The sequence below is a fragment of the Hyperoodon ampullatus genome (assembly GCF_949752795.1).
Source record: "Hyperoodon ampullatus genome assembly, chromosome: 4".
NCBI classification, from domain to species: Eukaryota; Metazoa; Chordata; class Mammalia; order Artiodactyla; family Ziphiidae; genus Hyperoodon; species Hyperoodon ampullatus.
This window is the reverse complement of record NC_136917.1, coordinates 126,623,151-126,651,053: the sequence shown is the minus strand read 5'-3', so window position 1 is coordinate 126,651,053 and position 27,903 is coordinate 126,623,151. Positions and strand designations below refer to the sequence as shown.

Genomic DNA, 27,903 nt, shown 5'->3' with positions numbered 1-27,903 from the left:
ACATCAGGAGGCACTTTAGCTCAAGTTGTGCAGCTGTTGGTGATACTAAAGTAGCTTTCTTGGTTGAGCCGGAGACTGACAGATTCCTTCATTTTAAAGGTTTGTTTATTTATTCATTGCATTTAGCAAGTAATCTGTGGGGCAATACACTGGGAATATTCTGTTCCCCAACAGCTCTTCTTTCACTTAATGGTTTTAGCATCCATATTGATCTATGCCTGAATAAATTATTTCACTGAGGGAACCGTTTTTGATTTTGAAATTCTTTTTTCTTCAATTTTCTTGTAATTTTACACCTTCTTTTCTTCAGTCAGTTTACTTACTGCTTTAACTTTTGAAAGTGGGGTGTGGTTATTGTTTGTGTGGAATGTCCTAAAACTAAGGACAAACACAGATAATGTAGTAGTCTAAAGAAAATTGTCATGACTGAAGTTAAAGTCGATGCAGGCCTGAGAAGTCTGTTTGTTGGTGGCAGGCAGGGGTACTGAGTTTTCCCTATTTGTTTCTTTTAATGAAAATTGGTAAGTTTCCAACTACAGGAGCATCTGTATTATCTTTGGACTTCGGATTTTTCCACAGTTGGCAAAGTATCTTATAGAATCAAGCCTAGAAAGTCCAGTTACAAGCTATGAGTATTTTTAGGCTCTTGGTCATGTATTGCTAGATTATTTAGACTTTAATAGAATCAAAGACTACAGTAAAGTTCAGTAATGAATAAATTGAACTGACTGACTTGTGAAATAGTGAGAAGGGTGAAATGCCTGCCCTTTTAATTGTCACCTTCTCCTTTCGTATTATTGTTCTTAGAGGAAAAAAAGAGTATGCATTTAGATTTTGAATAATGCTCTTCTGTAGTGTAGTTGAGAGCTAATAAAATGCTCACAAGCAGTGTTTCCTCTTGCTTAAATGATTTTGAAACTATACAAATTAATGAAAATCAAAGCAACCTCAGTGTATACACTATTAATTAGAAGACCTAGGCAAATTTAGTCTTGCTGTTTGCTTGGTTGTCTCTTGATAATATATAGGAGCACAGAAAGGGAAAGGATACATTGTTTTAACATAGGTATGGGATTTCTCTCACTACACGTAGACTTCAACAGAGGAGATGTAACAGCACTTCCACTGTGAGAGACTAGCTTCCATGGCCTTCAGGCCTACATGATGATCGCCATGAAGATCCTGTCAAGTTCTTTGAGAAATACCTCTGGCCATTCCCACCAGTTAGTCTGTGTCTGTCTCTCCCTCTCCTCCTACCTTCTACCCTGTCCCTTCTTTTCTCATTCCTTACCCCCTTTTTTCTTCTTCCTTCTCTTTCTCTGTCAGTCTGAGGTCTCTGGCTTTTTTGGAGACTAGTTGTGTGTCTGCTTCACTACTATGTGCAAATAACAGTAGCAGCCCTGTTATATTTCTGCATGCTAATTGCAAGAGAAAGATATTGAAGGTTAGTTTCCAGGTGTATTACCCTCCAAACTGACTACTGCTAGTCAGTAGTCATCTATCTTTTATCCCAAATGAAGTTTATTTCCACACTGTTACATTTGAATGACTCAGTACATTTCTCCCCCTGTTCTTTGTTGCCATTGTTGTCCTCTCAAGAAGACTCCACAATTGAGTACTGTATGAATAATTAATACATAGAAAATGTAGTCCTTTCAGATTTCTGATGGATTCAGGAATCTTTCTCTCCAGCAACCTATTATGCGAGAGCATGGTGTGTTTCTAATTATTAGGGAGTAGGGTGGTGTGGTGAGACCATTTTATGTTTTAGTAGGAAGAGCTGGGATTCTAAACACCTTGTTATTAGGGCTCACTCTGCCATGTACTAGTTTTCTACAATGACCCTGGACAATTCTCTTGAGAGCTGTAAGTTCTTCCTCTATAAAACAGTGATATTAGTACACATGCCAGATTTGCTTTTTATAGGTTTGTTACGGGATCTTTAAAAAATTTAATAGGCTTTAGTAACGTATGTTTAATAATCCATTATGGGTCTGGATTGTTATTTTTGATGATGCACTTAATCTGCAAATTAGGAACTGATTGCTGCCTGAAGCTTCCCTTCAGGAAGTTGATTAGTACTTGGAAATATTTCCAGTATAAGTTATGAATGATGATTTGTTTCTCAGACCGAAAAGCCTTTTTACCCATTAGATAAATCACTCATAATATTGTTTCTGTGGGGGAAATATACTCTGATTCCAACTGGTATTCTAGAAACTTATTTTTCATAGTTTTTTTTTTTAAATACTTAGCAGCATCAGTATTTATTTATTTATTTATTTGGCCATGCCGTGCGGCATGCAGGATCTTAGTTCCCCGACCAGGCATCGAACCCGTGCCCCCTGCATTGGGAGCTCGGAGTCTTAACCACTAGACCGCCAGGGAAGTCCTGTAGTTTTTTTTTTTTTGCGGTACGCGGGCCTCTCACTGTTGTGGCCTCTCCCGTTGCGGAGCACAGGCTCCAGACGCGCAGGCTCAGCGGCCATGGCTCACGGGCCCAGCCGCTCCGCGGCATGTGGGATCTTCCCGGACCAGGGCACGAACCCGTGTCCCCTGCATCGGCAGGCGGACTCTCAACCACTGCGCCACCAGGGAAGCCCTGTAGTTTGTTTTAATAAGAATAATTCTCTGCCTCCCACCTCATTATTCCCCATATTTTGGGGAGAGAAAATGATCCTTTCTAATTCTCATCTTAACAATTACTGCAGTGCTTGGCATAGAATTGGTTCTCCAAAAATATATAAGCTGAGCTTTCCTTCCCAGACTGGATGGGATTTTTGGGAGCAAGGATCAAAGCAAGAGGAGGAGAGGACAGGGCATATACTGCTGGGGAAGACCTGGATGGAGCAGGGTGCTGGAGGGAGGTAGGGATGGGGAACTCTAGCATTTCCATTAGAAGAGATGAATGGCGAGAGTAAGTGGGGCATAAAGTTAAGAGTACATAGACTTAAAAATTTTTTTAAATATTTATTTAGGCTGCGCTGGGTCTTAGTTGTGGCATGCAGGATCTTCCTTGTGGCGTGTTTAGTTGCAGCATGTGGGCTTCTTAGTTGTGGCATGCATGTGGGATCTAGTTCCCCAACCAGGGATCGAACTTGGGCCCCCTGCGTTGGGAGCACGTAGTCTTACCCAGTGGGCCACCAGGGAAGTCCCAGAGATAAGAGTACATCGACTTCAGGATTGCTTCGTTGCGAAGGTCCAGAGAAGTGTGAAGGGGGGTGTGCGTGAGTGCTCTGCACAGTCTTGGTTCTAGGTCAAACTTGCTCTGGGGGTTGGCAGTAGTCGGTGATTTTATGTTTCAAGTAGTAGCCCAAAACAGAGACATGGCTTTTTTCTTTCTTTTTGCAGGTTAAGTTTGGGGGTAGGGATGAGTTCTGGTATAGCCTTTCTCTATTATTATATTCGTATATTCTTCCTATCTTCCAGTGGCTTTTTTTGTGCATGTATCAAAGTCCAGACACTTTATTTTCCTCTACCGTCACCTGATCTGTTCCTGCCTACATCTCCAACCTCATCTTGTACTACTTTCCCCTATTCTCATTAAGTGCCAGTTATACTGCTTTCTTAAGTTTGTTTATAATATTAAGGCCTTGGGCTTCCCTGGTGGCGCAGTGGTTGAGAGTCCGCCTGCCGATGCAGGGGACATGGGTTCGTGCCCTGGTCCGGGAAGATCCCACATGCCGCGGAGCGGCTGGGCCCGTGAGCCATGGCCGCTGGGCCTGTGCGTCCGGAGCCTGTGCTCCGCAACGGGAGAGGCCACAACAGTGAGAGGCCCACATAACGCAAAAAAAAAAAAAATATTAAGGCCTTGTTTTCAGTTGTTTTCCCAATCCAGAACTCTGCTTTCAGATCTTTGCTTGTGGGTCTCTCTTGTCACTCTCATGTCTCTTGTAAATGTCACTAGAGAAACCTTCTCTGAACACCCAATCTGAAGTAACACATTCAGTTAGAGTCAATTTTTAACATTATTTTCTTCATATCACTACCTCTTTTCTTTCTTTTTTTTAAAAACAGATCTGTTTTCTTCCACTAGCATGTAAACTGCATGAAGTCAGGACACCACTTTGTTCACTGCTGTGTTCTCAGCAACTAGAACAGTGCCTGGTATGCAGCAGGCTTTCAGCAGTTTTATTGAATAAATCAGTTAATTAGCTCCTGTGTGGTTCAGTGTGGAGTCCTTTATTGTTCGAAATTGATCACTTTTGTTAATTCAGCAAATATTTATTAAGCATATGTCATGTATCTTGTTGGGCCCTGGGACTACAGAGATGCCTTAAATGTCTGTTCTGTCACTCAAGGAAGGCAGTATTAGATATTGATTAAGAATAGTGGCTTTGGGGGTTTCCCTGGTGGTCCAGCAGTTAAGACTCTACGCTCCCAGTGCAGGGGGCCTGGGTTTGATCCCTGGTCAGGGAACTAGATCCCGCATGCCGCAACTAAAAGCCTGCACACTGCAACTAAAAGATCCCGCATGCCGCAATGAAGATCCCACGTGCTGCAACTAAGACCTGGCACAGCCAAATAAACAAACAAACAATTGAGTCCCCATCCTGGCCTCTTGTCTAAGGCCAGCATTTACAAAAAAAAAAAAAAAAAAAAAGAATAGTGGCTTTGGTGTTCAAATCCAGGGACTGCTACTTAGTAGATTGTGACCGTGGCAAGGTAAGATCTCTGATCCTTTAGTTTTCTACCTAAAAAATGGGGATAAGAGTATCTACTACGTAGAATAATTATTAGGAATAAATAAATGAATAAAGCACTTAGTACAGTGCTTGGCATGTAATATATGCTCAGATATTGGCTTTTTTTTAAATTTTTTTTTTTTTTTTTTTTTTAAAGCTGGTTGCTCTTACATTGCTTGGGAGAGAATCAGTGAATTCCTGCTCTTTATACCTTAGTTCCCTTGTGAGAACTGCAAATCAGTGCTGGGTCAACCTTTTTTTAAAATATATATATATATATTTAAAAAAAAATAAATTTATTTAATTTATTTATTTTTTGCTGCGTTGGTTCTTTGTTGCTCTGCACAGGCTTTCTCTAGTTGCGGTGAGCGGGGGCCACTCTTCGTTGTGGTGCGCGGGCTTCTCATTGCGGTGGCTTCTCATATTGCGAAGCACAGGCTCTAGGCGCATGGGCTTCCGTAGTTGTGGCACACGGGCTCAGTAGTTGTGGCTCATGGGCTCTAGAGCGCAGTCTCAGTAGTTGTGGCGCACAGGCTTAGTTGCTCCGCAGCATGTGGGATCTTCCCGGACCAGGGCTTGAACCCATGTCCCCTGCATTGGCAGGATTTCTTAACCACTGTGCCACCAGGGAAGCCCTAGCCTTCTTTTTTAAAAATTAATTAATTAATTAATATTTATTTTCGGCTGCATTGGGTCTTCGTTGCTGTGCTCGGGCTTTCTCTAGTTGTGGCGACTGGGGGCTACTCTTCATTGCAGTGCGTGGGCTTCTCCTTGCAGTGGCTTCTCTTGTTGAGGAGCATGGGCTCTAGGTGTGCAGGCTTCAATAGGTGTGGCTCGCGGGCTCAGTAGTTGTGGCGCATGGACTTAGTTGCTCCGAGGCATGTGGGATCTTCCCGGACCAGGGATCGAACCCATGTCCCCTGCATTGGCAGGCGGATTCTTAACCACTGTGCTACCAGGGAAGTCTTGGGTCTACCTTTTTTAGTAAGAATGTATAATTGAAACTACTGTACATCTTGTCATCCACTGCATTAGCAGGAGAGCTGGACTTTCAGACGTATCTTAGTTTTAGATGTTCTAAAGTTGTGCTTCTCAAACTCTGGCAATTATTAAGATTTACCTAGAGAACTTACTAAAGTACAGCTTTTTGCCCCACTGCCTCCTGCCTTCAGCCCCTATTTTCATTTGCTGGGTTTGGAGAGAGGATTGAGAATTTGCATTTCTTTGAGGTGATGCTGGTGTTGCCAGTCCTTGGGCCACACTTTCAGTGGGGTTGTGCTAGTATGGTAGCCACTAGCCAAATGTGGCTATTGAGTACTTGAAATGTGGTTAGTTTGAAATAAGATGTGCCTTAAGTATAAAATATACACAGGAGTTTGAAGATTTAGTATAAAAAATGTAAAATATCTCAGTGTTAATCAGTATTTTCAAAATATTGGTTGCATGTTGAGGATAACATTTTGGAAATATTGAGTTAAATGTAATATAATAAATCTAATTTCACATGTTTCTATTTCTTAATGTGGCTACTTAAAAGGTAAAAATTACATACATGGCTTGCTTTTGCGGCTTGCATTATATTTCAACTAGGCAGAAAGACATACTGCCTATCTCTTTAAAGTATCTTCTTATGGCCTCCATGAAGTGAATCTTTCTTACATAGCCTGTTTTTGAAATCACACATTACCAACAAACGCTCTAAATTGAGTAAAAATCTATTCACTAATTACCAAGTGGTAATGAAACATGGAAACTTACATTGTTCAAGAAACTCCTATAATGGAAAAGAATCTGAAAAAGTATCTATGTATCTATCTATCTAATAACTGAATCACTTTGCTGGGTACTTAAAACTAACACAACATTGTAAATTAACTGTACTTCAATAAAAAAAAATTTACCAAGAAAGTAAACAAAACAAAACACCCCAAAAACTCCTAATTAGTGAGGGAGACAATATATATTTACAGGGTACTACCCAAGTCAATTCTAAAATACAACAGACTACTAATTTAAAAGTAGTTCAGCTCCATTGCTAATTGGTAATATTTTGTCTGATTCCAGTTTTTATGCCCTAGCTCTGCTTTACTCACATAGACTTCAAAATGATTAATTTCCTTAAAAGTTGTAATATTTGGGTAAAATTTCTTGTTGAATCAACATTTGGAATCTTCCCTTTTCATGAGTCATTACAATTTAATTACAACTCTTAACAAAGGAGGTAATTTGCTTTGGCTATATTCCTTATGGGTTAATGACTTTTAGACTTTTACTGTCTGGAACATTCTTCAGTTTTAGGTAACTACTGTCATAAAGCTAATTCCCAGTCGCCTCTGTACTGGGAACTATTTTTTATCGGCTCTTAGTTTTCAGTTTTAATCTTGCATACTTTGTATATGTGTATTGTGAACTATACATACTTTTCTGAGTAAACAGTTGTACACAATTTTGGGGATGATTAGAAACAGAATTCAATAAATTGCTTATGTATTTTTAGAATGGCTTCAGATTCTTGGTATAGGATTAGATCATCCAACCCTTAAGATCCTTTGTAACTTAGGGTTTTATTTTGTTTGTTGGTTCAGTTCTTTTTTTCCCCTCCACAAAATTTCTTGGGTATGCATTTGTCTTTTATATTAAAAAAAAGAATTTTCAGGCATGTTTTATTGGTGGCACCTAAGATGATAATGTGAGGTACTTAGCACTCTGTCAAAGCATTCCTTTTTCAGTTCTCTTCCTCCTTGTCTTGTTAGGAATAAAGTGGTTAATACTTTTATAGCTTTTATAATGCTTATCTTTAAAAAAAAAACTAAGAAGGCATTATGATTAGAGTCTGGGGCAGGCAGTGGTATTTAACCAGAATTTAGAAACTTTGGTTTTTGTTTGTCATTTTTTCCCCCCAATTTACTACCTTCTATATATGGGACAATAAGAGGCAGTTTCCTTTAGAAATAAATTGATTTAAGCAAAGGCGATTTGAATTATGGGAGTTTTAAGTTAGAGTATGGGTGGTACATAAAAGAGATAGAAATCCAGCAGATACATGAAAGAGTAGATATGAAGTACAGGAGTAATTCAGAACATTGAAGCCCCTTTTCTCCCTTTTATTAGTGTTAATTTTTTAAGTATAATGTACATTCAAGTATGTTAACTTATCATTGCCAGGTTTCCATGGATCTCAATAGTGCCAGTACTGTCGTTCTTCAGGTCTTAACACAGGCCACCAGTCAGGATACTGCTGTGTTAAAACCAGCTGAGGAGCAGTTGAAACAGTGGGAGACGCAGCCAGGTTTCTATTCAGTGTTGCTGGTAAGTTGTTCTAAAAGAGTTTACTATACATTTTAATAAAATGAGATACTATTATTTTTAATTGTTCTAAAAACTTACTTGTATTGGTGGTTTACTTTAGTGAAACTGATCCAGATGCTTGCCTGCCGTTGCTCCTGCCACATATAAATTCAGAGCATGGCTCTTTGAGAATGTTTAAAAATGTTTATTGATGATTGAATAAATAACCCAGCAGGGTACTGGTAGAATCTGCTCAGTAGACAACACTGTGCTGATAATCTGTTTTAGTGTGTTAATGCTGGCCTGAAGACTTTAGGTAGTACACTTTGATGTTTTGTCTTCATCCTTATCCTTGCCCCAGTTAATTTACGTTGTCAGAGTTGTTCAGGTCTCCCCACCGCTGCATCCGTCAGGTCTACCTTGGTCAGTGTGTTTCACTTTAAAACGCCATTTTCTTTTCCCCTGTCTAAGAATTTTATTTTCTTAACATATCTGATCTTTTCCTGGGTATTATGGGAAATAGTATGATAATTAACAATATGTGCTTTAACTAAATCTTTCTGCTAGTTAGAAGCTTTTGGTTAATTAATGAAAATCGTTTTCTCAACGCCAGAATGAAAAGACGTCTTTTTGTATTGAAGGCCTTTCTTATTCTTTTCTTCTTCAGAAAATTTGAGAACTCTGATTAGTGTGTGAGATTTACTTTCTGGCCATGGCAAGGAGGTTACCAGTTGGATCAAAAACCAATTTAGTATGTGTGACTGGGTCAAAAATTCAGAGCAGAGCTGTTTACTATATCTTGTAAAATAGAAAATTATGACATTACATACATATTTTGACTTCATGACTAAAAAGTTTTGAGTTGTTACATTTAAGAAGTTCCTAGTCATGCCTGGAAGGGAAATTAAATATCTGGAGTCATACTTGATATTCTGAATATATAACATGAAAGTTGGCTCTTTGACACAATAACACAAAGATAAAAAACATTAATTTCTAAAGATACTAAAGAAAGTATCTTATTCTTGTAGATAATCCCAGCATTATGTTTGTAAATTTGGGACATAGTATAAATCTTTAGAAAATCTCTGAGTATATGCTTATTTAAATGATTGTGCTCTGTATTTAGCCTTGTGTTTTTTCAGGCCAAAATATAAAACATTTTTTTCTTATTTTGGTTACTGCTTGACCTTGGAAAAACCAATAGGCTTGCTTGATACCTTTTGTGTAATGTATGATTTATTAATATTAAGTGCCTAGACCTTTTTGTTTTTATTTTTACTAGGTATACTTTTCTTCTTAGAGAGATAGTAAAATTTCATTTAGATAGAATAGATTATAATAGATTTAAAAACTGCTGAGTTTATTTCTTCTTTTTTCCCTGTACTCACTGTCTTGCCACATTTGCTCTATTTGAGCCTTAGCCGTCCAGTTTAGTCTGGAGATTCCTACATTTGTACACCTGATCTCAGGCGTGTGTTCCAATCCTGTTATTCAATATGTTTATTCAGTATATAATATATATTTACTTGGATTGACACCTGCAGCTTGACTTTTCTTGGTTCCTAAGTGTAGCTGAGTTTGGCTGAGATCCGCCAACTTCCGCAGTACTCCCACGTCACTTTCATTCATTCACTCATTTGCTCAATTGAAATTTATGAAGCTTCTGCTTTGCTGGGCTGTGTGCTAGACTCCACTCGTCTAGTGTGGAAGGTAGGCATGTAAAGTGTTAAAGTCGAATGCAATTAATTAATTAGTTATGCAATTAATGTGGTGAGAGAATCTATTATTTCTTTTGCAAAGGAGACCCAAAAGAGGGACTCTGACTCAGTTGTCAGGGGTCTTAAGGAATAAGTGGGCATTAAACAACTATCTTCGTAACTTTTTTTCGTTGCACATGATTTTTAAAAAATAGGTTTATAGTGTACATACCTATTTTTAATACTTAACATCAATTTTTTTTATAGTAAAGGACATACTTCTACATCATTGTTTTTGGCTTTGAGGTTTTCCCACACAAGACTGTGTTTAAGAGGTCAACTCCAGGGATTTGAGTTGTTTTTGGTGTGAGGTGTAGTACAGTTTTAGTTAGTTAACATATTCCTACAATCCTATTTGTCCTATGTACCTGCTATTCTAGAAACATTTTTTAGAAAGCAGTAAAACATTTTAATTCTCACAGTTTGTGATGTTTTGAATTACAGTGTTAGTATTAGGTTTACTATTCTTTTTATTTCATATACATTTATAACTGTCACAAGCTTTTGATAACAATTTTAATAAATTTTAAAATCAACTTTAAAGGTTATAGAACAGTTGTAATTTTGATTTCAAGGTCATGTTGCATGGTTTAGCTTGCACAGTCATTTTTACACTGTCCCACTGTGGTGCAAGGCAAGGACTGCCTGTATTTGGATTAACACAGTGAATAAATTTTTTGAGTAATGGTTAACTTTGAGTTGAAATTATTCATATCACTTCTGCCTTTATATTACTTGAAAATATTTTGCTGTCGAACTTACTCGTAAGCATAATTGCTTTGATAAGGAGGATGCTTTGAAATTGTTTATTTCATAGCATGAATTAATAACCCAGGGGCTTTGGCTCTTTGAATCTGTGCTGTGGTGGGTCTGCTTTTTCTTTTTTAATTTAGCAGTGTTTATTTTAGTTTCATGTGTGTGCGTGTAGATTATGCTGTGTAATTAGATTTGTTTCCGAATTTAATTTTTTATTAGGAAAAATTTAAAACCTACCTAAAAGTGGAATAGTATAATGAATCTCCACATATCCATTACTCAGCTTACATAATTAACATGCTCCCGAGCAGATATGCTTTCTTACATGAATTGTAGAGCTATAGATATTTAGAAAATAACGATATATGTGTAGTGATAAAATTTAAGTGAAGCATTTAATTAAAAATCTATCCATACTTTTTTGAGTTATGTTAATTATACTTTTATTACATGTTCATTCTGATGCTTTGTTTTTTATTTACAGAATATTTTCACAAACCACACTCTGGATATAAATGTAAGGTGGCTTGCTGTGCTGTATTTTAAAAATGGAATTGATCGCTACTGGAGACGTGTAGCACCTCAGTAAGTTCCACCTCTTCCCCCCCTCAGTGTCATCCTTTTCAAATTCAAGGAGGTGTAAGACTGTTATCTGTTAATCTTCATTCTTTATGTAAAATAATTCATTTGTGCTTACTTCAGCAGCACATATACTAAAATTGGAACAGTACAGAGACTAACATGCTCCCTGTTCTAGGATGATATGCAGATTTGTGATGTGTTTGATATTTAAAAGAAAAAAAGGTGTGTTAACTACTGAAGAAGAAAAGTGTTCTACATAGTTAGTTACAAATCAACATTTATATTACTGCCTTTTTCTGTGAGTTTTTTTTTTTTCCCCATGGGCATAGGGTATGTGGATTTCTCATTGGCCTTCTGTCTTAGAGGATCTCTGATTTTATGGGCACAAAACAAATGCTGAATTAATGAATCATGTTCAGAAATGTCCTTTTTTTTTAAAGGAAGTACAAGGCTTGAATTCTGGAAAATGTCATTGAGAAGGAACTCCCAGGTCATTTCTGAGCCAACTGATGTTAATTCCCTAGTCTTCTGCATAATTGCCTCTGTGGTGGAAACTGGGTAGTATATATTTGTAATCTCATCAGATTCAGTTGTAACTTCTCTTTAGGTGGTTAAGTGAACAAATTTTTCTTAATAGTTAATTACATGTTATATAATTGCTGGAAAGACAGTGTAGACTGGACCCAGGAATTTGTTGGATAGAAAATAGTGAACTTTGCCAAAGGGGTAACGTAGTCTTTGTCCTCCAGTAGATGGCACCACAACTCTGTAGTTTTTATATTTATAAGCCCCCTTTTTAAAAAAATTGAATACCTCATAGTGCCTGTAAAATATGCTCTTGAATAATATTGGAAGTAACTAGAGTATTTTAAGGCTACACTTAGGATACTATAGTATAAATCAAACCCTTCTTTTCTTATTTTAGAATTAATTCATAATTTTGAGAGAAATGGAGTGTTTAGTGATGAGAAATTGTATATTGTTGAGTTGTAGGAAACAACGCAACAAGATATGTTACTACTGCTATGTCCAGTTAAATATTATATGTCCAGTAAAATTCATTTTGTTTTACTAGTTATTTGAAGAATAGGTTATAAGTGACTGTCTTGAATGGGAGAGTAAATTTATGATTAAATATTTCAGATTGTACTTTCATGTAAAGAATTAGAAACTGGAATTTAGTTTAAATTTTAAAAGTTAAGGGAGATATCTTATAATAAGTAGTTAAACCCCAAGCTGTCTCTTTTAGTGATATATTGAGATACAAGCTAGAAAGGAGATGAATGTACTTAGGCAGCAAGGATGCTAAGAATGTAAAGCAGGGAGCAAAGATTAGTTATCGAGCTCATTTAAATTTCAGACGCTTAAAAAAAAAAAAACTGTGTTCCTATCTAAGTTCCATCTTATAGTTTCTGTTCTTACCACTGTTGTCACAGAATGATTAATTTAAGCTTATATATCATTACTATGTAAAATGCAATTTTTACTGGGTCCTAATTAATTAGATACTATCCAATTTCTGCTTGGGATATAGTCTGGATTCATCTAATGATAACAAGTGCATAAAGTTGAAGGTGGAATGCTAACTCTTATTGTAGAATTGCTAAAAACATGAGATTTCTCAGGTTAATGGATGTTTTCTTTAATAGTTATATAGTTTTTTTTTTTTTTTGCGGTACGCGGGCCTCTCTGCTGTGGCCTCTCCTGTTGCGGAGCACAGGCTCCAGACGCGCAGGCCCCGCAGCCATGGCTCACGGGCCCATCTGCTCCGCGGCACGTGGGATCCTCCTGGACCGGGGCACGAACCCATGTGCCCTGCATCGGCAGGCGGACTCTCAACCACTGTGCCGCCAGGGAAGCCCTGTATGCAACATTTACAGCAGATTTTTTTGGGGATGATTCATCCAGTGCCAGCTACTCTATCATAGCCAGAATGGAAAACCTTAAAATGAGGTCTTTAAAATTTAATTTTAAAATAAATAAGACCATTCATATAGTTCAAAATTCAAAATGTATACAATCTTATACAGATGGATAGTCTCCGTCTCTTTCCTTTTGCTGTCTAGTTTGCTTCCTCATTTGCAGTCAAATTACTCATAGACTTTTTTTTTTTTTGCGGTACGCGGGACTCTCACTGCTGTGGCCTCTCCCGCTGCGGAGCACAGGCTCCGGACGCGCAGGCTCAGCGGCCATGGCCCACGGGCCCAGCCGCTCCGCGGCCTGTGGGATCTTCCCTGACCGGGGCACGAACCTGTGTCCCCTGCATCGGCAGGCAGACTCTCAACCACTGCGCCACCAGGGAAGCCCTACTCATAGATTTTTTAAAGACCGTCATTAATTTTTTGGTAGGCAACTGTTTTTATATCAATAGAAGGAAACATCAAAATATCACATTCTTTACTCTGGATTTATCTTATTTCCTATTTATTCAGTTGTGAAGGAATTTTGTGCTTTCGAATTACCTGATGTGTCAATATACAAGTAATGGAAATAATTCTATTTAGTTACCAAAACAATCAAGGACACATTGTTTGAAAGACTTTTTATTGCTAAAATTCTCAGTCGTGCTTACCTGCATTCATTATTAGGCAGCATTCTCTTGCATAACAAATATATCTTTTTACAGTGCTCTCTCAGAGGAGGAGAAATCTACATTGCGTGCAGGGCTAATCACCAACTTCAATGAACCAATAAACCAGGTTAGTGAGAAAATGAGTGCCAACTATTCTTTCTTTTCCCTTAGTTATTGCTTCTTTTCCAAACTAACTTTTTTTCTTGGCGTTAAAAATAAAATCTTATCATGTTAATTTGTGATGTTTATACACATTTCTCTGATGTTTTTTAAATTTTGAGATCCAAGTCTACCTGTTAAGAATTTTGATTAGATTTGGCTGTTAATGATTTAAAACTCAGAAGTCATTTGAAGATAGATATACTTGTATATTTTTTAACTTCTTCAGTTTTTGAGCCAATATTGAAAGCACATCTCTGTATATTAATTATATATAGAAGTTAATTTAGCACTCCCATCCCCCCTCCCCCCAAACTACAGGATGGCTTCTGGTTTTTGTCTGTTTCCTTCATCACATTTGCAGTTCTCACTACTCTGTGGGAATTGAATTTTTCTTTCCCTTATAATGAGATTTTTCTTTTAAGAATAAAATAAGTTTGCTTATGATACAAAATTATTTTTCTGAGTTACTGTTTGTTACATTTGATTCTTTAATTTGAATATTAAAGCACACTGTATTAGGTGGTGTATCCAATGCAGTTTTATCTAAACCTATTTAAATGATCTGAGTTTTTTGCTGTACATTTCTTCAACTGAGGGAGATGAGGGAAGATGGAGAGGAACAGAGTTACTTTCCGTGGGGCAGGAGGTGGTTGGGGGGTCAGGGTCTTGGGTGATTGAGGGGTAAACCATTGCTTAGGTGTTCTGTCAACCAGAATTTGTGAAACTGATCTGAACAAATATTATGTAAATACCTAATATTGATGTTCATTTCTACTCTGAGGTCAGTGGCTCTCAAAGTTTGCATTCTTAGAACTTCCTTATACTGCTAAAATAAAACACGAAATGGTTATATATGTTGATATTTATTGTATTAGAAATTAAAACTGAGACATCTAAAAAAATATTATTTGTTAACATAAGTAGAATTTTAAAAAGTGAACAATAGCTATTTCCCCAAACTATAAATATTTAATGAGAAGAGTAACATTGTTCAGCATTTTTGCCTATCTCTTTAGTGTCTGGCTATTTAAAAGAAGACATCTAGATTTTCAAGTATATTTGCTACTTACAACGTTGTGATATTATTTTGGCAGAAGGTATGTGATGAAAATCTAGCTTCACACCGGTACGTTATTGGGAAAGGGAGGACCTCACAGAAAGGATCCTAGGCCCCCTAGGGATCCATAGATCACACTTTGAGAACTACTATCTTAAGCAGTTGTTCAGTGAAATCTTACTCATTTTTGTTAAATGTATAATTAACAAAAAAGGTAATTTTCAACTATAAATGCATTCCTTATCTATTGCTTTAATTTCATATGTTTATTTCTGAAGATTAATTTTTTTTTCCTTTAGATTGCAACTCAGATTGCCGTGCTGATTGCAAAAGTAGCTCGATTGGACTGTCCTAGACAGTGGCCTGAACTGATTCCCACTCTTATAGAATCTGTGAAAGTACAAGATGATCTTCGACAGCACAGAGCATTGCTTACCTTTTATCATGTTACCAAGACCCTGGCGTCTAAACGACTGGCTGCTGATAGAAAACTGTTTTATGATGTAAGTGATTTAACAAAGAATTTGATAATGAAAACTGCGCTACTTGTATTAAACTGTGTGTAATTTTACCTCTGAATATCTTATTGAAGGATTATTAATTCTTTCTAATTGACCTCAGAAGGTTCATAGTAATAGATAACACCCAAAAGGTTTTAAGCTGGTTAGTGATATGACTGGTAAGGTCACTTAGTTGCCAGTGAGGGGGAAAAATTGGTGGAGAACAGTCTGAAGGCAAAGAGACTGGTTTGAGGCTATTTGAAGTAGTTCGGATTTGATGATAAAGCTCTTAAATGAAGCAGCGGTAAAGAGAACATTTAGGAGCATGTAGAGTTGAAATTTAGGAAGTTACAATTGACACGCCTGGGTAATTGGTGGATGTAGGAAGGAGTCTGACACGACTGAGGGTGTCTATAGGTGTTTTAGCACCATTTGTTGAAAAAACTTTACCTTCTCCATTCAGTTGCTTTGGTGCTTTTGTTTGTATTTCACTGTTTTGAACTACCAGAACAGTGATTTTCATATTATTCAACCTAACATTTTGAACTGTACCAGGTAACAATGGGAGTCTCCAAGTGTTTTTAAGTGTTCTTGCTTACCTTTGGAATCCTTACTTTGAGGATATGGCTTGGGAATTTGCATTTTTGATAGGTTCCCCAGGTGATTCTTAATACACCAAAGTTTAAACCAGAACCACAGTATGTTCTCTTTATTTTTAACCCAGTAGGTTTAAATAGCCAATTTTCTATTTATCTGAGGATATTGAGTGTAAGAAATTCTTTTTGTTAAAGGTTGCTTTTAAAATCCTTGTCACTTTTGCTTGATATCTAAAAAGGACTAAAGAAATGGACATTTTATCTTCTCAAGTCTCTTTATGAATTTCTTGTTGATTTTTCTCACCTTTATTCCCATCTTAGGCCCCTTCAATTTCTTTTATATATACGTTTTCCAAAATCAAATGTGTAGAAGATTCTGGGTTACAGTTACTCTATAGTGAAGGGTCCCCTTCTATAGAAGTCTTAATTCTTAGTTTGACTTTCTGAAGTCGTACTCTCTTAATGTGTTGCCTCCTTGGTTTTCAGATATAATTTATATTTAGCCTAGTCATGCTCTACAAATTGTATCTAAACTAGCCTTAGTCTGTATAGCTTGTTTGGGTTAGCTTCCTGTCCACTTCAACTTTCTTGCTTGGTTTTCTTGTAGTGTGAGGCTGTTTCCTCTCCATATAAAATGAAATATAGGTCTCCTTAGCATCTTGTACTTACTTCCAGCAGAGTATTTATTACACTGTACATTGCATTGTAATTACATTATAATTGTTGACTTACCTTTTTGAGATCCACCACACTGAATTTTATGAGGGCGGACTGTAGCTCTTATTGTTATAGTCCTACTATCCAGCCCAGGAGAATGCACATCAGTGGATGGTGCTCAGTAACTGTTAAATGAATAAATGGTAAAAGAAGAGATTTGTTCTTAGATACCTTCTAGATTTCAAAGTGGTATAGTGCAAAACTTCAAAAAGCAGGAGTTTGAGGAGCATATACAAAACTCAAGATACCGGGAAGAAATAATTCAGCTTAGCACCTTTCATTCTGGAATGGAGTATCTGAACCTGGAAACATGGAGCACAGTAGGGACTAGGAGGGGAGTCTTGTCTCATGGGGTTGGGAAACAAGATGTGTACTTTAATTGAAGGTAGCATGTGTGGGAAGATTTATTATAAAGAGCAAGTTTGCTAGTTAATGAAGAACTCCTATTATTTTGGTAATCTGAAGTGTGGGAAAATCTTCCTTTTAATAATGTGTTTACTTTATTGCTAAGATGGTCTTCATGTACTAAATTAGTTTCCCACCTAAAATTAAGTGTAAGGTCATAGTTGAGCTAGTTGGTATGGCAAAGTAGTGCAGTGTGCACTTAAAGCCCCTCCCTACTGCTCTGCGTGCCCCAACATTTTTTATATCTTGTTTTCCCTCCATGTTAAAATAAGTCTTTTTCAGGGGTGACAAACTACAAAATCAGCAGTGGAGAGAAAATTGCTTTGCAGTTACAAAATTGAGCTTGATTTGACACAAAGAGGATTCATTTTCTAGAAAATCATAAGCTTTTCATACAAACCTGAATATAAAAAAGTTAACATTAAGTACAGTTAAAATCTAAGGTCTACGAAAGCAAGGGATTTAAGGTACAGATAGTAATTCTAATGTACTTGTAAATTTATTAACCAAATAATACCTTGTAGACATGATGTGTAACCCACAAAGGTTTATGCTATGGTAAATGAAGTAATCTAAAACTCAAAAAAGAAGAAAAGATTTTTTGAAAGCAAGTATATTTCACTTGTGTTTAGAAATATGGGTTAACAAGTATGAGAAGACCTGGTTTCCAGTGAAGAATGTTTCTTTGTACTGAGCAGCTTTGGAATTTTGAGTAAGACATTTAAACTTCATGATTCTTTAAAATTTTCTTTCAATTCTAAAGTTGTGTGATTCTGTGAATTTATAATCTTTATTATTCCAAGTTAATCTATACAAACACCATTAAAGTTTTGAGATGGAAATCTTAGTTACGGTGTAATTTAAGTATCAATTTTGCGTTTTTAATCACTTTTTCCTAGAAGCCAAGACCTTTGTACATTTAGTTTTATTTTTTCTTTTTTTTGTATTTTCTTGGCATACAGTTAAATTCTTGACCTACTGACTTTATTGGATACTTTGCTGTGGAATTTTGGCATACAACCAGTTATATCGTTTTCTTAATTAAGAAAATTTCAAATATACTCTAGTTGAGAGAACAATACAACAACCCCCATATATTCTTCATTCATATTTAACAGTTCTTAAGGTGTTGCCACGTTTACTTTTCCTCTTTGCTGGAGCAAATCTTAATGTGTCATTTCATCCAATAATATTTAGAGTATGAATCTCTAAAAAGGACATATTCCATATCCAGGGTTTTTTTTTGTTTTTTTGCGGTACCTGGGCCTCTCCCTGTTGTGGCCTCTTCCATTGCGGAGCACGGGCTCCGGACGCGCAGGCTCAGCGGCCTAGCCACTCCGTGGCATGTGGGATCTTCCTGGACCGGGGCACGAACCTGTGTCCCCTGCATCGGCAGGCGGACTCTCAACCACTACGCCACCAGGGGAGCCCCATAACCAGTTTTTATTATGAATTTTTTAAGGTTGGATGTTAGGAATTACTCTTAAATTCTTCTCCCTGAGAGTAGGTCAGCAGATATTGTTTGCCTGTTGTGTACGAGAGATATCTAAGGTACCGAAGGAGATGAAAGAGACAAATAGTCATCTCTTGAGATTCGTGGGGAAAGGCGTAAGACACAAACCCTCAAAGTTTTAGTAACTTATTAAAATCTGCCACAGAAGAAAACTAAATACTGTATTACATTGTTATTATAGTCAAAGCTAACATTTAGCAAAATATAAAAAACTGAAGGGTTTATGATGAATAATGTTCCCACTAACAGCATGTGTATTGTTTGCATGGTGAAGATAAGAGAAAACTGTGTGGCAAGGTGAAGTCAGGTTACAGTACTACCAAAGAGTCTTCCTGATGAGTCACTGTTTTCTGAATAAACTAACAAAACAGAACCACATAGCTATTTTGAGATGGGTTGCTTAGTATAAGCTCACTCAGCCTCGTAAAAGAGATTTTCATACTTCTTATAAATTTATAATTTCATGATGTGGTCCTTAGGGAAAATTCCCAAATAGTTGAAGTTATGAATGTTAAATTTGAGAATGCCAAGGTGCCACTTATATGGTATAGCTTGAACCTTCAGGAAATTTACAAAATAGTGAAATTTATTTAAAAGATAAATGTGTTTATAAGCAAATCATCAAATAGGTTAAATTCATTTTGTTTCAATTTCGTTTGGGTGATTTTAAATGCCAAGTACTGATTAAATGCTGATTCTAGATCTTGTCTTTTGCTCTGTCGAATTCAAATTGGCTTTTAGACACATTGTTTAAAGAGTGACTCCTATAATACACAAAGGGTCATCTCTGCTATGAGCCTGTATGGGGACTTAAGAGTGTGTGTGTGTGTGCGCGTGCGTGCATGCGTGTGAGTGTGTGTGAGTCTAGGCTTACATAAGTATGAGGAAACTTTTGGTGGGAAGTTTTAATGGAGGAGAGAGTCAAAGTGACGAGCCTGACCAAAAAAAAAAAAAAAAGCTATGCACTAAACAGAAGAGGAGATTTTGAGTATAGCATGGTGCTTATCCTTTCTGGATGGTTCACAAGGACTCTTGTCTGGGTCCTAGGAAAAGGGGCTCTTGAAGCATTGTCGATTTATGCTTTGTTTTTTGCCCATCTCTATCTGTCTGACAAATATTTGAGTTCCTACTCTGCCAGTCACCGTATTGGATGCCTGAAATGCAGCTGTGAACAAAGGCAGGATCCCAAATGGAGAGGAGGGTAGTTTCACTTCCTCCTTCCTCATATTGAGATCATATTCTGTATACCTGAGAGCATTGTCTAGACATCAGTAGCTAAGGACAGCCTTATGGCTGTTGCTAGGATTAGAGGACTTGAGGGATCTGGAAGATGGGCCACAGTGACCTTCCTGGGCCTGAGGTGTACCAGTGGCAGGTTTGAGAACAAAATAAAAATTAGATTTTACTTAAAAAATATGTAGGTAACAGATGTTACAGGTCTTTAGGAATGTCCTTCATTGAAAGCTAATATCAATTGAGAGACATTGGCACTTTGGAAATTGTTTTTGAAACCTTACAATCCACCAAAGCTTCTGGCCTGACACATTTGGGTAGTTTGATATATATGTATGTCGTGGTTAAGTGGAAACAAATTTTTATTTAAATATTAAGGAAAAAGCTGACTGCTACTAAAGTAACTACCTTTTTTTGTTACAAATGTGTGGATGTTTTAAGAGTTACTTGTGAATTTTTTAAACATACAGAAAAATAAAGAAAAAATATTAACTGCCATATACTCATCTAGGTACTCATATACCTAGATTTAGCAGTTAACATTTCGCTGTTTTTGCTTTATTGCTTTTTCTAAGATATTTTATAGTAATTTAAAGATTTCATGATATTTTATTACTAAATACTTTAGTATTCATTTGTAAAAAGATAGATTTATTTTTTTAAAGGTTAAAAGAAAATTTTCCACTGACAGTTTACTGATTTAGTAGACTTTTTTTTTTTTTTGTGGTACGCAGGCCTCTCACTGTTGTGGCCTCTCCCGTTGCAGAGCACAGGCTCCGGACGTGCAGGCTCAGCGGCCATGGCTCACAGGCCGAGCCGCTCCGCGGCATGTGGGATCTTCCCGGACCGGGGCACGAACCCGTGTGCCCTGCATCGGCAGGCGGACTCTCAACCACTGCGCCACCAGGGAAGCCCCTAATAGACTTTTATTCAACTCTTCATGGGTCAGGCAGCATCCAATCTAGCAGATAGGAGCTCCAAAGAGCTGTACAAGCTGAAAGAGTTTTTTGTACAAAAGTGAGCAGGAACAAGGAAGCTAGACTGGGAATTAGCTGAATAGCTAAATCAGGGTTATTTTCCTTATATGGAGCAAAGAGAAGTCTTAGAGCTGGATCAGGTAACTTGTGTTGAGCAGGCAGGCACTGATAGGTTGACCTAGACCTGCCTTTTCTGGGAGAGCCCAGCATAGAACCTTAGTTCTAAGTTTTGGTTTGCTGCTGTGGGGCTTAGCATGCGTGATTCCATCTTGAGCCTAATCTGGTTACTTAGCATATATAATCATTTAACTTTTATCATACTTAACACACATAAAAGTAGTGATTTAATATGATGTAATACTTCTAGCCAATTTTCTATGTTGTTCTTAAATATGTTTACAAGTGGTGTGTTTGAGCCAGAAAAATGAATATGGCAGGTACATAGCATTTGATCATGTTTCTTAAGTGTCTTTTTTTTTGGCCACACCATGTGGCTTGTGGGATTTTAGTTCCCCGACCAGGGATTGAACCTGCGCCCTTGGCAGTGAAAGTGCGGAGTCCTAACCAATGGACCGCCAGGGAATTAATTCCTTCTTAAGAGTCTTTTTAAGTTAGAATAGTATTCTCTCTCTTTTTTGTTTTTTATTGGTGCACCATTGACATGTTGAAACATTTTTTGGTTATCTTTTTTTTTTTTTTAATAGTTATTTATTTGGCTGTGTAGGGTCCTAGTTGTGGCGCACAGGCTCTTTGTTGCAGCGCACGGGCTTCTCTTTAGTTGTGGCATGTGGGCTCCAGAGCGCCCGGGCTCAGTAGTTGTGGTGCACAGGCTTAGTTGCTCCGCGACATGTGGGATCTTAGTACCCCTGACCAGGGATTGAACCGGTGTCCCCTGCGTTGCAAGATGGGTTCTTAAACACTAGACCACCAGGGAAGTCCCTATCTTGTTGATTAGAGTTAGGTTAAGCAGGTTTTGAAAGCTCCAGTTTGTGGATAATATTCATTGCCCCACTATTAGTGATGAATTACAAACTTTGATTTAAACATTTTTGGTGCTCACTTTTCTTAGGGGAAAATTGTGAGGACAGTGGTCCTGAGGCTAAAAAAGTTTAAGAATATTTAAAATACTAAAAGAAATAAAACTTCCTGTAATGTTTTGCCTTTGATATTCAAGGAGTCAAGTCTGTGTGCTTCTACAAAGTTGCTAAGCAGTCAGTGGGTGGCACTGTTTCTTCTGGTTTAGAAAAAGAAAAATGCAAGTATTTGGGATTTTCATGAACTACTACCTAAAATGTTTCATTAAATAATTTATTTTTATATTGTCTAACTGAATATTCCCTACCCCCTCTACATTTTTGAGAATAAAATGTAGAATAAATATTTTTATCCCTCCTATTTGTGCTTATTATTACTTTCTCTTTTCCAGATGAGCCTTTTGTGAGCATGTATCAGTTGGTATTTTCTAGAGCAGATAGAAGCTTGTGGAGGACTTGTGTTTACAGGATAGTTAGCAGTATTCCGTCCCAAATTCTTGTGGTGTTTTCCTTGTTTGTCTGTCTCCTTCCTTTTACCCTTGGGCTGAAAGTGTAGTGCTATTGCTGCTTCATTCCAACCATCCCTGTTTGTGCAGAGCCCTTTTGTAGGCTAGCTAAAAAGAATTATGACTTGTGGCATAATAGATGCCTAATGCCTAAACTAGGTGCTTAGCTCCAGAACTAGAGTGTGAAACAAAGAAGAATATTAATTAAAGTTTTTTCATACTACTGTTTCTTTCTTGATTTCTGTCACAAATGCTATATGGCTACACACTAAAAACAATGACTAAAGCAATAGGGGCTGGATGACTGCAGTCCAAGTTGTGGAATGCCCCATTGCTGGGAAGCCAATTCTGGACTGTAACTAAGTGGTATTATATTCTGCAGCTCTCTTCTGGTGGTATAGGATACTTTATACCTTATCAAATCCCAGGAGGCCATGAGAAACCATCTAACAGAGGAGATAGGGAGGTGAGCAGGAGATTGGTGTTCTAGCAGTTGCTTACAAGCCTTTCATCCTCTTGTGTTCCAGGAGGATCACAAGATGTTCTGCCAATACTCGGATTAGCTGAGGTTTAAGCCTTTGCCTGTGTAGATATGTGCAGTTTCCAAGGGGTATGGTGAAGCTGTTTCTCTATACCTGGAAGCACAGACCATTAAGATTACTGAATTAAAATAACAGAAGTGGAATTTGATTTTTTCTTAGAAATATTATATTTACAGGATTGCATTTCTGACTGGTTTCTGATACCTGACCACATTAGTAAATACAGTGTTTAATTAGTTGATATGACATATCTCAAATAAGAAAAAATCATTCTGAAGTGTGCTAATGATAACTAGTCATATGCACTTATGTATGATTTTATTTAAAGAAAATTGCCATATAGGCTCAAGTGGTTTGCTCTTAAACCTTCTGGAAAAAAACGAAGATACCACTGGAAGGTGGTTCTCAGTGTGAGTCAGGTTTTTAAATACTGGTACATATTAGGCAAGCAGCCTGACAAGTGATGTGGTTTGTTATGTTCTTGGCTTTAAATACCCAAAACCGTATGGGTAGAATTGGCAGAACACAGAAATTTAACTCCTTTGTATTCTTAGTATATTGATTTATCTGATAAATTCAGTGACAGTCCTGTTTTTAAAGCTGAGTGTTACAACTATTAGTGGAAGAAAAAAAAGTAAAAATAGGAAATATCAGACTGCAATGCAGGCATTAGGCTAAGCAATGTTTCAAGAAACTAATATTTTGGGGGGGGGCATGTGTGTGTGTGTTCATAGCAGCAGCCAATGTAAACTATACTTACTGCTGTGCATTGTGACTAAAAAAAAGTTTAAAATGTTGCTGTAAGTGATTCTTGACTATTTTAAATCTCATTGAAAATGTGTGCTCAGTTTTAAAACCAAAATGTGTTACTACGTAGGTCTAATTGATTACTGAAATCTGTAATAATATTGTGACCAAATTTGTTGATATCTTTGCAGTTAGCTTCTGGAATTTATAGTTTTGCCTGCTCTCTGTGGAATCACCACACAGACACATTCCTTCAACAAGTTTCTTCTGGCAATGAAGCTGCAGTTCTAAGTTCACTAGAACGAACTCTACTGTCATTGAAAGGTACTATTAAACTTGACATGCTTATTTTTGAAACAACATACCTGAGAACAGTGGCCGAATAGTTTCTCTGTATGGACTTTCTGTTTGCAAGAATAAGGGGTTAATAGTTCCCTCAGAGACTAGGGCTCTTGTAGTTTGCTTTGCTTTTGTAAGAATAGCTCTTCCTCTACCTTAATTGATGAGAGCACACATAGTTCAGATGGATAGCTTTAAGTTATATTCACATTACTGGAGTTTCATGGCTCTGAATGCATACCTTTCAAATACTTGCACTTCTTTTTTTTTTTGCGGTACGCGGGCCTCTCACTGTTGCGGCCTCTCCCGTCGCGGAGCACAGGCTCCGGACGCGCAGGCTCAGCAGCCATGGCTCACGGGCCCAGCTGCTCCGCGGCATGCGGGATCCTCCCAGACCGGGGCACGAACCCGCGTCCCCTGCATCCGCAGGCGGACTCTCAACCACTGCGCCACCAGGGAAGCCCCTTGCACTTCTTTTTTGCTTCATTTCTCATTCTGGGCTGCTACCATTATTATTGTCATGCCGACTTTCCTAAACTTCTGTCCCCAAGGCTTATTAGTTGAGCTCTATCTCCCAGCTCTCTTTTCCCTGAGAACTCATCTTTCTTGTTTGTACCTTAGACTCACTTGGATTTTAGAAGGTACTTGTTGGGGTGCTGTCTTGGCCTGTGTTTTCCTATGCTTTGTTTATAGGCATCCCTTAGCATAAATCTCTTTCACCTTCCCTGAGCTGAGCTTATCTTGATGCATGTATTCCGAGGTTCATTTCCTTTCTAAAACATTCACCATCATTTTATTCTCTTTGTCTTCCTTCTGTTCTGGTTGCTGAGGCTCTTTTATCTTGTGTTTCTGAGTTTGAGCTCAAGCAACCTTTATTTCTTTCTTACTACAGCTCATTTTGCATTCTCTGTTTTATTTGTAAACCCTTTTATCATACTCACCTTAGTACCTTACAATGGCACTACTCCAGTGCATCACTTACATTAACAAGATAGTGGATGCACAAACCCCAAACTGTCAACACACTTTGGGGAACCTTGTGGACAAATTATTTTAAAGGACTATTGACATGTAAAATCCAATCCATTGTACAGGTGGTTTTACAAGTGAATGGAGATGGTTTTGCCAACATTCTTGAGGAAGACATTAAAAGGCCTTAGAAATGTTTACACAGAAAGAATTAGAGAAACTGATACAAGATTAGATACATAAAGCGGTGTGTAAGTACTGTATTTAATGATTAAGGAATTTTCATGAATCCTTTTGATTGTAGAGTTTTTTTGTCTCACTGACTTCAAAGCCTAACTCCTGACACAAATGATGCTGTTCTACTCTACATTAGCCTGCTTTAGGCTTTTCGACACCACAGCATCTCAAGGTCTTAGATACACATTAGCATTTCTAAGGCATCCTGACCTGGAAAAATCTCATAGCATTTTTCTTTAAAATACTTTTTCTGTCAAGCTATAAATTTCTTTCCTTTTATGACTTAAATACTTAGGACTAGAGCTTTTGTCACATGTAATCTTTGCATTTATACCTGTGTGCATTTAGTATCTTTTAGACAGGCATATGTTCATTACTTCATTCAATATTTCAATATTGAATTCATTACTTCATTCAATATTTCATTCAATATTCAGTCATTACTTCATTCATATTTATAGGTAGGTGCTTGGTTCTGGGGAGACAGATATAATAAAATGATCATACAAGTACATGTAAAATGACATCTGTGATAGGGGGGCCTTACAATGTTATGATTGGTAATAAGCTCAGAAAAGACTTTCCTGAGAAACTGATGTTTGAACCAAAATCATAAAGGATAAATGGAAGTTAACTAGGTGATAAAGGGAGAAAGAAAGCACTGTCCCAGATAGTGTAGACCAAGGTCCTGTGGTGGGAAAGATCTTGTCCAGGGTAAGGGATTCAGCTTGAGCCCTATTTTCTCCTATTATGGTGCAGTAACTTGAGTTGTATATAATTGATGGTATGAAACTAAAGGTCTTTAGACATTTGCATTCTAAGCCGAATTTTAATACACTGAACTTTATTAATTTTTTATTGAAGTTTAATTGATTTACAATGTTGTATTAATTTCTGGTGATTCAGAAAAGTGATTCACTTACACACACACACACACACATATACACACATTTTTTTTCATATTCTTTGCCATTATGGTTTATTACAGGATGTTGAATATAGTTCCCTGTGCTATACAGTAGGACTTTGTTATTCATCTATTTTGTATATAGTACTGATAGTATGTTTCTGCTAATCTCAATTCCTAATTCATCCCTCCCCGACCCCCTTCCCTTTTGGTAAGTATAAGTTTGTTTTCTATGTCTGTGGGTCTGTTTCTGTTTTGTAAATAAGTTCATTTGTGTCATATTTTAGATTCCACATGTAAGTGATATCATATGGTATTTGTCTTTCTCTTTCTGACTTCACTTAGTATGATAATCTCTAGGTCCATCAGTGTTGCTGCAAATGACATTATTTCATCCTTTTTTATGGTTGAGTAGTATTCTGTTGTGTGTATATATACATTTTCTTTATCCATTCATCTGTCGATGGACATTTAGGTTGTTTCCATGTCTTGGCTATTGTAAATAGTGCTGCTATGAACATTGGGGTGTATGTATCTTTTTAAATTATGGTTTTCTCCACATATATACCCAGGAAGGGGATTGCTGGATCATATGGCAACTCTAGTTTTTTAAGGGACCTCCATATGGTTCTCCTTAGTGGCTGTACCAATTTATGTTCTCACCAAAAGTGTAGGAGGGCTCCCTCTTCTCCACACCCACTCCAGCATTTATTATTTGTAGACTTTTTTCAAAAATTTTATTTATTTATTTTTTTATGGCTGTGTTGGGTCTTTGTTGCTACACATGGGGTTTCTCTAGTTGCAGCGAGTGGGGGCTACTCTTCGTTGCTGTGCATGGGCTTCTCATTGCAGTGGCTTTTTGTTGTGGTGCATGGGCTTCAGTAGTTGTGGCACCCAGGCTCAGTAGTTGTGGCTCACAGGCTCTGTAGTTGTGACTCACAGGCTCTATAGTGCAGTCTCAGTAGTTGTGGCACACAGGCTTAGTTGCTCTGCGGCATGTGGGATCTTTCTGGACCAGGGATCGAACCTGTGTCCCCTGCATTGGCAGGCGGATTCTTAACCACTGCACCACCAGGAAGTCCCTGTAGACTTTTTAATGATGGTCATTTTGACCAGTGTGAGGTGATGTACCTCATTGTAGTTTTGATTTGCATTTCTCTAATAATTAGCGATGTTGAGCATCTTCTCATGTGCCTGTTGGCCATCTGTATGTCTTCTTTGTTTAACTGTCTATTTAGGTCTTCTGCCCATTTTTTGATTGGGTTGTTTGTTTTTTTGTTATTGAGTCGTATGAGCTGTTAGTATATTTTGGAAATTAAGCCCTGGTTGGTTGCATCGTTTGCAAACATTTTCTCCCAGTCTGTAGGTTGTCTTTTCATTTTGTTTATGGTTTCCTTTGCTGTGCAAAAACTATAAGTCTGATTAGGTCCTATTTGTTTATTTTTGCTTTTATTTCTTTTGCCTTGGGAGACTGATCTAAGAAAACATTGGTACTATTTATGTCAGAGAATGTTTTGCCTTTGTTCTCTTCTAGGCGTTTTATGGTTCATGTCCTATATTTAACTCTTTAAGCCATTTTGAGTTTATTTCTCTGTATGGTGTGAGGAAGTGTTCTAACTAACTTCATTGACTTTCATGCGGCTGTCCAGCTTTCCCAATATCACTTGCTAAAGAGACTGTCTTTTCTCCATTGTATATTCTTGCCTCCTTTATTGAAGGTTAATTGACTGTAGGTATGTGGGTTACACTGCCCTTAGACTTCACCTCATGAACACTAAGTCTTTAGTTATATAGAAAGCAATGCTGTCTGTAATGTTGT

At 37.4% G+C, this 27,903-nt stretch overlaps 1 protein-coding gene across 1 annotated transcript in view; it reads left to right on the top strand.

The window, feature by feature from the left end:
• Nucleotides 1–7,856: 7,856 nt before the first annotated feature.
• IPO11 (importin 11) overlaps nucleotides 7,857–27,903 on the top strand; it is a gene marked incomplete at its 5' end in the record, with an annotated part of 180,137 nt that continues 160,090 nt past the window's right edge. The window contains 5 exons of the mRNA XM_079703593.1: nucleotides 7,857–7,994; nucleotides 10,974–11,074; nucleotides 13,698–13,770; nucleotides 15,162–15,365; nucleotides 23,824–23,956. Of these exons, the coding sequence (XP_079559719.1) occupies nucleotides 7,857–7,994; nucleotides 10,974–11,074; nucleotides 13,698–13,770; nucleotides 15,162–15,365; nucleotides 23,824–23,956 (649 nt within the window). The remainder of the gene's footprint in view (nucleotides 7,995–10,973; nucleotides 11,075–13,697; nucleotides 13,771–15,161; nucleotides 15,366–23,823; nucleotides 23,957–27,903) is intronic.